At 49.4% G+C, this 9,796-nt stretch overlaps 1 protein-coding gene and 1 long non-coding RNA gene across 8 annotated transcripts in view; one reads left to right on the top strand and one right to left on the bottom strand.

Moving 5' to 3' along the window:
- Positions 1-748: 748 nt before the first annotated feature.
- Positions 749-2,999, bottom strand: LOC311433529. The gene is made up of 2 exons (XR_014690807.1): positions 2,801-2,999; positions 749-2,372 (listed from the first exon to the last, which is right to left on the bottom strand). It is a non-coding gene; the product is annotated as an uncharacterized lncRNA (long non-coding RNA).
- CEP68 (centrosomal protein 68) overlaps positions 2,827-9,796 on the top strand; it is a 16,700-nt gene continuing 9,730 nt past the window's right edge. For 3 of the 7 annotated variants that reach the window (XM_084512736.1, XM_084512739.1, XM_084512735.1), the window contains exon 1: positions 5,606-6,155. In XM_084512736.1, the coding sequence (XP_084368862.1) occupies positions 6,087-6,155 (69 nt within the window). In that variant the 5' untranslated portion in view covers positions 5,606-6,086. The other 4 variants (XM_084512742.1, XM_084512740.1, XM_084512738.1 and 1 more) reach the window with 4 other exon arrangements.

Below are 9,796 nucleotides of genomic sequence, written 5' to 3'. Positions count from 1 at the left end.
ACTGAGGCCTGGGTTTGGAAACAAGTGGTTTTGATACAACATTTCCATTAAAAGCTTGTATGTAGGGTAGATTTTATCCTGAGATGCAGAATATCACAAATCCTGATAAGAATCTACTATCTAAGTGTATTTTTGCTAGCTTCAAGCATTAAATTCAGGTCCTGGAACTAAAAAAGAAGGGTGCGAATTCATAAGAATTGCAAGCTCCAGAAGAAAGAAGTGTAATTTGAAGGACCTGTGCGTGTGGGATTTACAAATTGTAATGGTATTGTGTCTTGGTATGTTAATTTTATGAATCTATGAATGTGATGTTTTCCAAAAAGCCTATCTGACCTCAGGGTTGTGTCTTTGTCTTCTTGCTTCCCTGCTGAAACCCTAAGGAGATACCTGGAGGAACGCTGCTTGACCAGCGAGCTGCCAGAGGAGTGCTCTCGCACATTAGTTGCTATCTGTTCAAGTGTCAGCTCTGGATACAGAGATGGCTGCTGCCTGAAACAAGCAGGTTTTCGGACACTTTCTGAGGTAAGTGGTGATTGTCAGAGCTGTAGTGCCTCACCATTTGAAAGCCATGCAGCTTTATGAGACCTGTGGAAAAATGTGGAGTGATTGGTTTGTCTTTAATGAGAACCAAGTCAAGCACTAGGCTGAGTCCCAGCTGACTCAATCCAGACATTTTTAGAGCTTGCCAGGCATTGTTATTAACACTAAACTAAACAGATGAAGTTTTGCATGATATTTTTACCACCACCTGCCAATCTGGCCGCATGCTTTTAAATTTTGTAGTAATTCAATCGTTTTTTAAGAAGAGAGCTTTCAGGAAAATGTACTTCACTTTTTCCTTCTAAAAATTAGTGATGGGTTAAAAAGGCAGACCACACATTTTAGTAGTTCACGTGAAGAAAAGCATTTAAAATAAATTTATAACAAAAGCAGCTGCTACTGCTGTAATTGAATATGTAGAGATGAAATCCAATTATGGCCAAGGAGCAGATTAGTTCTTTTATTATTATTATTATTTTTAATCCTCAGCTTGCTTGATTAAGGTAGATATAATTGTAGGGAAGTGCTTTGTGAGTCAGCTAAAAGGTTGAAAGACAACACCATGTTGTTCTGCTATCAAATGACTAGTTTGGGTCTAACAGGTTGCGTGGTGCAGCTGTGCTAATAGTCAGGTCACCTTTCAGATACGTGGAGTGATGTTAGGTTATTGAAAATCAGATCTCTGCTGTCTTCCCATTATGAGCATTCAAGCGAATGTATAAGTACGTTGCACCTCTTGGGAGTCTCGTGCGCTGTGATCTGCATGAAAAGAGCTTGGCAAGTTTACAGCTAACTTGCTGTTCTTGCAAGTTCTTGCATCTTGGATGTCAGAGTAGAGCCACCATGCTAAGGAGGATACCTGTGGTTTTAGACTGGGCAGGAAGGGTAGCAGCTGGAATTTATTTCCACATTTCGAAAGTTATCTCCACGATCGTAAGGGCTGGGTTTGTCAAACTTTGTGCCAGAGACCAGACACATTACAAACTGGCTCTGAAACCTAGGAGCAGAGATGCAACACAAAGCCACTCCAGAGTCTTGGGTAACTAGACTTCACCATCTCCACAGGATAGTGATCAGCGATGCTATGTAAATTACTGTAATTACTGTGTCACAAAAACTCGTACACAATCAGGCAGATCTGGATTCTCTTCACTGTGGTATGCTACAATATAATTAGATGGAGATGCCCACAGCTACCAGAGGTTGAGGGAGGCCTCCAAATGTTCGGAACTCAAAGCTTGCAAACTGAGCAGGTTCCAACCAACAGCAACAGAGCCACTGAGATTAAACATTGCTTCCCTGGTACTGTAACATTAATTAGCTCAAGTAATTTGGCTCACTGAGCTTCCTTAAGGTATGGGGCTTGGTCCTTTCAGCAGTACCATTCCTGCTGAGTTAGGAAACCAGTGTAGCCAAACTCAGAATAAGATCTTATAGAAGGGGAATATAGTATTTATTTAAAGAATTTGCATGTAAGCCAATTTTACCCGCTCACACTCATTCTTTTATAGATTTCACTTATTCACACTCACAAGCCACAAAATGTGTGTCCAAGTGGTCTGGTCCCAATCACCTGAGTGCCACATAAGCAAAATGGGATGATGCCTGTCAAATCTTCACTAAATCTCCTTGTTTTTGGAGAGTTCTTTAATAGTCTTTAAGAATTGTTGGGTTTTGGTGGTCCTATGCTACAGTCTCTCTTCCTGCTGGGCTGCCAAGAGAAGGACTAGGAGATGTGGAATGCTGCGACCCTGATGCCGTCCTCCTATTACCAGAGAGCAGGATCTTCTTTGAACAAGTTGACTGTGCTATTATGTGCAGGCCTTCTGGGCCTGGAAAAAACAACAAAGGCCAAACCTTTTGCTAGGCATACCATCATTTGTTATGACTCCAAGCCATTCTTCAAACCACTGCTTTGCTATTGTGATGCTTACATTAACTAATTTTAAATTTATACCAAACCGTCTATTTCTTTTACAAAGCTCCGTGCTGATGATTGGTTCGTGCAGATCACAACTCTGGTTTTGAAGAGTCTCTGAGTTCTGCTCAAGACAACATACAAATAACAATACAATACAATCCTGGAATTAGAATGAAAAAGAAATCCATCAAGTTTCCCATCAAAAGCAGTGGTAAAATCTCACACTTAAAAAGTCAAATTAGTCCCAATTATTCACTGTCCCTTATAATTTATATTGACTGAAAGCTGTCACCACCTCCTGACCGCTTGGCTCATATTTATTCCACAGCAATGCGTCACCTTCATCCAACAGGAGGGAAGTCAGAGCATTTCTGTCCCTAGAGCAACTCCGTCGCATCCATCCCCACCTGCACAGCAGCACCGAGCCTTGATCTGCACTGCCTGGGTGTTTCAGAGGGACGACAATGCTGCCTCGGCCTGGACAGAGGTAAGGAGATGCTTTGGGAGAAGATGGAAACTGGCAACACCTGCCTTCGGGGCTGGATTGCCTGTTGCTGGCAGTTAAGCCAGGATGTTTATGGTGCGATGGGTACATCGTGTGGCCAGAAAGGAGAAGTGCAACTTCTACTTGGCCTTTTTCTAGGGCTAAATCCTTCCATTCTGTCCAGCTGAGCAACTAAGTGGTAAAGAACTGAAGTTGTCCACCTGCTAACAGTACATTTCATTTCCCTGCACTCCAATGTTGACACTCAAATAGGTATCACTCTGTTTTTTCTCTATTCTTAATTAATCCTACTTTGTATGTTTTATTTTGTGAGCTGCTTTGGGTTCCCTTAAGTCAAATTTTCTGGTGTTCCTGCAAAATTAGGAAGGAGAAGAAGCAGCTACCTTTTTTTTTTTTTTTAGGAAATCCTTAGTAACACTGCAGTAGTGGTTTTTATCTAAATGTTTTACGTGATCTAAATGTATGGGTAGGAGAAGGTTTCTAGGCTTTTGGTGAGCTTCTTCTAACTAAACAGAAGCTAAAGCAACATGGCAGAAGTGAAGCTGCTTACTCAGACATTACTAGAGTAAATGTGCAGCTGAAGGACTGGATTCCCCAGGTGCCTACCATATGGCTGTAAGTATTTGATTAACGACAACCGTTTTGGAACAGAAAACCTGCAGGTCCCACCTGGAAGAAAAGGTCTGGGAACAGGGAGGAGGGCAGGGCTGAAATTGAGAGCAACATCAGAAGAATTGGCAGAGGGTCTGGAAAAGAGAGGATCTGAAGAATTAATCTAGATGAGAGTAACGAACTGCACAAATACTGTCGGGAAGCGGTGGATTAAGGAGCCGGATCAGGAAGTTACGGGCAGTTTGAAGCATGAGTCAAGTGCCCTGCTCTGTGAATAATCAGGTAGCATACCAGGATGTGTAAACAGGAACACAGCCTGCAGAACCACACTAGATTTGCCTTATCATAGCCAGGCCTGTGCTGGCGTTTGGGACAAGGTTTGGGTTTTGAGTTTCAAAGAAGCATGTCCCAGGGAGAGTGAATCAAGAGAACAAGGGGAATGGGTCCAAGACATGGAAATGCAGACATCTGGGGTAAAAAGGGTTGTTAACCCCAGGAAGAAAAGGATTTCTCCCAGTCCTGTGAGACTGAACCGTTTAGGAACACGTCTGGCAGCAGGTTCACTCACAGCATAGCTCAGGCAGGGACCGAAGGACTGAAGGACTAAAAGAGTGAGTACAAATTAAAGCGAGGAAGGCCTAGGTGAAACCTTCTGAAAGGAACTTTAATAATACAACAGGGGGTTTTGCTGTCTCCTTGAGGTGACAAGCAAACAGAGCCTGTCCTGTCCTGTTGCCCAAATGAGCTGGCACCTCTAAAGGTGTCCAAGTGCCAACGCCAGGGCTAATAGCAAAACGCACGAGCACATCACTGCTGGGCTGCTAGCACCTTGCAGAGAGGGGTCGGAGCAGTTCTGTGCCCAGACGGCTCCTGCCCACGAGCACGGGTCAGAGTTTGCCCACAAACCTGTCCTGAGGGAGCGAGGAATGCGGTGCTGCCAGGTTACAACACAGCTATGTTGCAACTCAGTGCCCGAGCCGTTCTAACACAGGAGGGGGATAATGTGAGTCACCTCCTCGCTGCCAGAAGAAGCAAGGAAGACTTGTGGCAGCTCCTTCCCACTGCAAGACAGGCAGGTGAACCGATGGGTTACACATAACATTCACTCAGTGGCTCTTAAGGGTGGCGAAGCGCTTCCAACTGCTCTTTCTTCCCCCTGCAGCACTATTAATATCCCTAGCAGTGCTCTGGGAACGAATAGGTCAGCCCCAAGCCCTGCATTTGCTGATGTCTCCCCCAAACGTTCACGTTGTCAGACTGAAACTTGATGCTGAGGCCAGTGCGAATGCACTGCGAGAGCATGTGGTGCACGGCCAGGCCTTGGGTTTCCTCGCTGAGCATTAGCAGCAGGAGGCCACGCAAAGCTGAGCCCGCAGACCGAAGTGGTGAAACGGACAAAATGGAGACTTCCATCCCAACTTCCCAGAGAACAGAAGCAGTGCTTCCAGGTTTGTTCATCACAATCAAGCACTGCTTTGTGCTGTAGGTACGGGGATTGCTCCTTGAGTGCCAGCACCCGCAGAATGGGTTAAATAAATCCCTTCTCTTCACTGCAGAGACTGCTGGCTGGGAAGCACAAGGTCCTGAGCTCCCAGACCAGCAGGAAAACGCCTGCATCGGCGCTCACCAACCCTGAGCGACCCGGGGTAGGGGCTCGGCTGGATTTGGCAGCATTATATGGACGGGAGAGCAGGGTCTGCTCCCTCCCAGCCCTGCCCTGCAGCAGCCCCAAAAAGCAGAAAGGGGAAAGGGGAGGGGGGGTTCTCCGGTAGGGGAGGGGGGAGCACGCCCCGCTCCCATTGGCCGCCAGCTCGCCCCGCTCCCATTGTGACGCGGCTCCTCGCGCTCCCATTGGCTAAGACGCGGGGGAAGGGGGCGCGGCGCCGGGGCCGGGGGAGAGCGGGGGCGCCGGGGCCGCTGCTCGGTAGGTGCGGGCCGGGCACGGGGTGCGGGGGCTTTGGGGGGTCCTGGGGGGCTGCTGGGGGGGATCCGGGGGGCTCCGTGAGCCCAGGGGGGTGTCCGCGGGGAGAAGCGAGCGGGTTCTGCTGTTTTGGCCCCTCTCCGTTACAGGTAGCGGTGTTGCAGCTGTGGTTGCTGCGTTAGCAGGGCGTGCTTCGGCGGGTCCCGCTGCTCTCCCCCTTTTTGGGGGGGTTAATGTGCAACTCCGATTATTTCTTTTTAGCCGTAGAAGGGCTTTTTGGGAGAAAAGCATGCCAGAAAAAAAAAAAAGGAAAACTGTAATAAAAAGGAAATCCTGCAGGCCCAAAAAGCAGTGTTGGTGTGGGTGTGATCCCAAAACAGCAAAAAACTGCCCGCAGTGTGTGTGACCCCAAACCACAAGCAGTGCCCCGCTGAGCAGGACCCCAGGACGGAAGCTCCGGCCACGTCGCCGCTTTTGTTGCAGCCCGTGGGCCGAGCGCTGGCGGTGGGACGCGGCGGGTTGAGGCACAGCCCTTGTTTTCCACCAACTTCTGTGGCGACTTTTTGGCAGGCAGCTTCCTCTTGACAATGGGGGAAAGTCGAGGGATCGGTTCCCGGAGAGATCCCGTTACTCCTTCTGGACGTGCCCCCCCTGAGGTGAATGAAAAGCTTTTTGTTTTCATTCATTGTTTTCTCCGAGAAGTGGCCATGGGTACTGTTTCTGTGCTCCTCCATCGCTGGTGGGACAACTGTGGTGAGGATTTCTGGCTGCTTTCCTGAGGTTTTAAGGCCAGTGGAAAGTCTCCGCTGTGCCTAAAGCCCTGGCTGTACGTCACTCTGTGGCTGTGTCGAGCTTCTCTTTGTCTGCCCTGGCCAAGGGCTGGGGCTTGCATCCCATCGTGGGGCTCTTGGTGTGTCCTGGCCACCAGCAACATAAACTTCGGCATTGCTGCTGTTGGAAAATGGTGAGAAACCCAACTGTCTAGATGCTCTTGGGAGGTGCAACTTAGTGCTTTAGTAGGAGGAGGAGGAGAGTTTGAAAACTTACAGAAACTTCATTTTCAGTCTGTTTTTAAATGCAGCTTATTGTCCAGCTGCCCGGCGTGTGTGGGCTGGAGGTATCTGTTATTATTGGGCTGGCTGACGCGAGACTTAAGCCACTAAATCTGATGGAAATAGCAAGGTACAGCAGCCCTTTAAAAGTAAGGAGGTGTGCCAAGGTTGGTCATTAACTAATGCATGCGAAATTTAAACTTTTAAATATGCTTTATGCCTTGCTAAGCTTTGCTTTCTCTTCTGATTTTTCTAATTTTTAATTCACTGGTTGTAGAGGCATTTGTGTCCTAACCTGTGGGTTTCTCGAGCCCTCCTGGCTGGTAGGATTGGGACGGAATTGAAAATCTGGATCGTTTCTGAATGTACAGAGAGGGCGGCTTCCTGCTCGTGTGCTGGCTGCAGGGGATGTGAATGCATCTTCCTGTGGTAACTCCAAGCCCCCGGGAGGGTTTAATTGAAAGGATTATGTGCATGTGAACAGCGTGGTGTACTATAAATACATATTAATGACGAGAGAGAGTTGCATAGAGAAGGGAAGAGCGTTTCTTAAGGCGTGAAGCCAGGGACTGAGCCTACATCCCAGACTGTTGGATTTGTGTTAGCTTCTTGGAGATCCGGCCACAAATGCCTGCCTGCTGCTTAATGACGGCACGGGGAAGGCACTGCGAGCATGTGAAACACGCCGACAAGGAGAGGAGCGAGCTGCTGGGGTGTCTGCTCACGTCCTGGCCGCTGGTGATGCCCCCTGCTCAGTCGGGTAAGAAAGCACCAAAAAGGGTGAGCGCGAGGTGGGAGAGGGGGGCAGGCAGGCTGTTAGGCTCTGAAAGTGACACTGGGATTTAATACGTGGTACCCATTTGGGTTAGAACAGCAGGAATCCCACTGCGAGTGTCACTTCTCCCCGGTGCAAAGACCCTGGCTTTCAAAGCCAGGCACACAAATACCCTGAGAGGATTTCCTGGGCATTTAAATCACCTGGAAGTTGGACTTGACCTTTTGGCATCCGATTCGCTGAGGCTTCTGTGCGTGACTTGTTCAAACAAAACGTGGAAATTAGCTCTGAAAGCAAAGTGGCTGGCTGGGAACCAGTTAGGGCTGACAAATAGCAGCGTGCTGCCTCCTGGGATCCAGAAGACCTCCGTCATCAAAACTGTACAGCCTGCTTGGAGAAACTCTGCATGCTGCAACAGAAAACAGAGGTGGATTTGGGAACTTGGGAATGCTTTGGGATGCTGTTGCTGTTAGCATCACAGATTTACCTACTGATAAGCAAGCTAGCTAAGCAGATGTATCCTTTTATGATACTGTTGTATAATATGTCAAAGGGGCAGGTTTATTAGTCATTTTCCTCGCAATCACCATGCTGTTTTATTTGTATATCCAAACTTTTTTTGGGGGTAAAAAGAGCACAATATCACCAATTTTAGGATAAAATGGTAGTGTGTAGGGCTGTATGTGATAGTGACCGTGACAAATAAGTGAGTGAATCCAGGTGATGGCTGGAGGAACAGCCCGGGGCGGAGGGTTGGGAGAGCCCAGGCGTTATCTGCCCGCCGCCGCAGCTGCTGCCACGCTGAATATAGCTGCCCAGCACTTGCTCTCACACGGCGATCATGTTCCCTGAGGCTGTCAGCATTCAGGAAGGAGGAAGGTAACACGGGAGCAGCAGCTACAGCGCCTGCCGTGGGTCACGTCATGGATCTGGTCTCCCCTGGAGCCCCAGCACATCATCCCGCTGCCCTCATGCTATAGAATCGCGTTGGCTCTGCCCGTGGGAGCACCTCGCTGGTCGGAGAGGCAGCTCATAAAGCCAGCTCCCAACAGAGGTGCCACACAAGCAGCTGCCAGCCCCATCTTCTGCAGCCTGCGCTGAAATCACTCTCAGAGCACGCAGATCTCACCCTGGCGGTCGCAGGGTCAGGCAGCTGCTCGGGGCCTCGTGCTGGGCAGAGCAGTCACCAGGGCTGCACCTGCCTTGCCTTATTTGAAGTCACACAGAGCTCCAAAATGCTTCGTCCTCATGGTGTGCTGCTACTTGAAGCCACCTCTTGCTGCCGGCCCTGTACGGTGAGAGGCCAGGGTCCTAGGGAATAAAAGGGAGAAAAAAAGATGATTTTAAAAAAGTAGTAATAATAATAATTTCATCCTCTTTCTTTCCTCAGCGCTGGCAAAAAAAGACTCCCCATGTGCTATTTCCAGTCGCCTTGCTTTAGCTCAATGTAGTGAGCCCGGGTTTCTTTGAGCCAGGAGCGTGGCTTTGCTGACGGAGGTCACCCCGTGGCCTGAACTGCTGCCTGTTCCCATGACTTCTGCTTTCCCCAGAGGGGGGAGCATTTGTTGCCTGAAGTTATGATCTCCTTGAATCTGCCCAGGCCCAGCTAACCTAATTAGTAAGCGCTTTAAAACCTGCCACATGCTCGTTAGCTCAAATTGGCTCTGTCCTCTGCAAGCCTGTGTTGGGAGCTTCCACCTGAGGGGGATTAGAGAGCGCCTAGGCTCCCCGTTTGGGGACCTGCCTAGCAGTGTGCTGGCTGACAGGATGGATCATTCATCTCTTACCATTTTATTGCTTTAATGAGCATTAAAGGACACCAGCCAAAGCACTCTCTTCCTTCCCCTAGACCCCAAGTGCAGTGAGGATCAGCACTTTGCCCCACAGGAGGCGAGCAGAGGCCCTGCAGGCCCTAACCTCGGAGAGGCTGCAGGTGGGGTTTGATGCTGCCAAGTGCCTCACCCCACCTGGGGGGAGCCCTGCCCTCTTTGCAGGGTGCTGGCAGGGGGCAAATTCAAGGTCTGAAACGCTGAGCTGCTTCTGCATCACGAGGGTATGCAGACAGCACAAGTTCTAGCCACGGTGGTGGGCTGTGTGCTGTAACAAGCCCATTTTTCACGCACTTTAAAAAATAAAACTTGGCTTTTAACCAAGATTCTTTGTTTCCTAACAGTGCTTGATGTGCATTATCAAAACCCAACTCTTCTGCCCTGTTGCAGCTCCTCACCAGAGGCCCAGCAAGGGCAGGTGGAGGTCCAGAGAGGGTGCTGGTGGAGCATCCCTGTGCGTGGAGTGCCTGCGGAGCCCAAATCCATCCCCAGCAGGAGCTGGGTGCCCATCCCACCTCCCCAGCACCCGCTCAGGACTTTGCCCAGGCGCCAGGAGCACCCGCTAAAGCAAACAAACCCGACACAAGGGCAGCTCCACGGGGCTTCTCGAGAGGCTGCGACGCGTTGCCTCGAGTCATTCG

The sequence above is a fragment of the Aythya ferina genome (genome assembly GCF_964211825.1).
Source record: "Aythya ferina genome assembly, chromosome: 3".
Lineage (NCBI taxonomy): Eukaryota > Metazoa > Chordata > Aves > Anseriformes > Anatidae > Aythya > Aythya ferina.
This window is presented reverse-complemented; position numbering and strand designations above follow the sequence as displayed.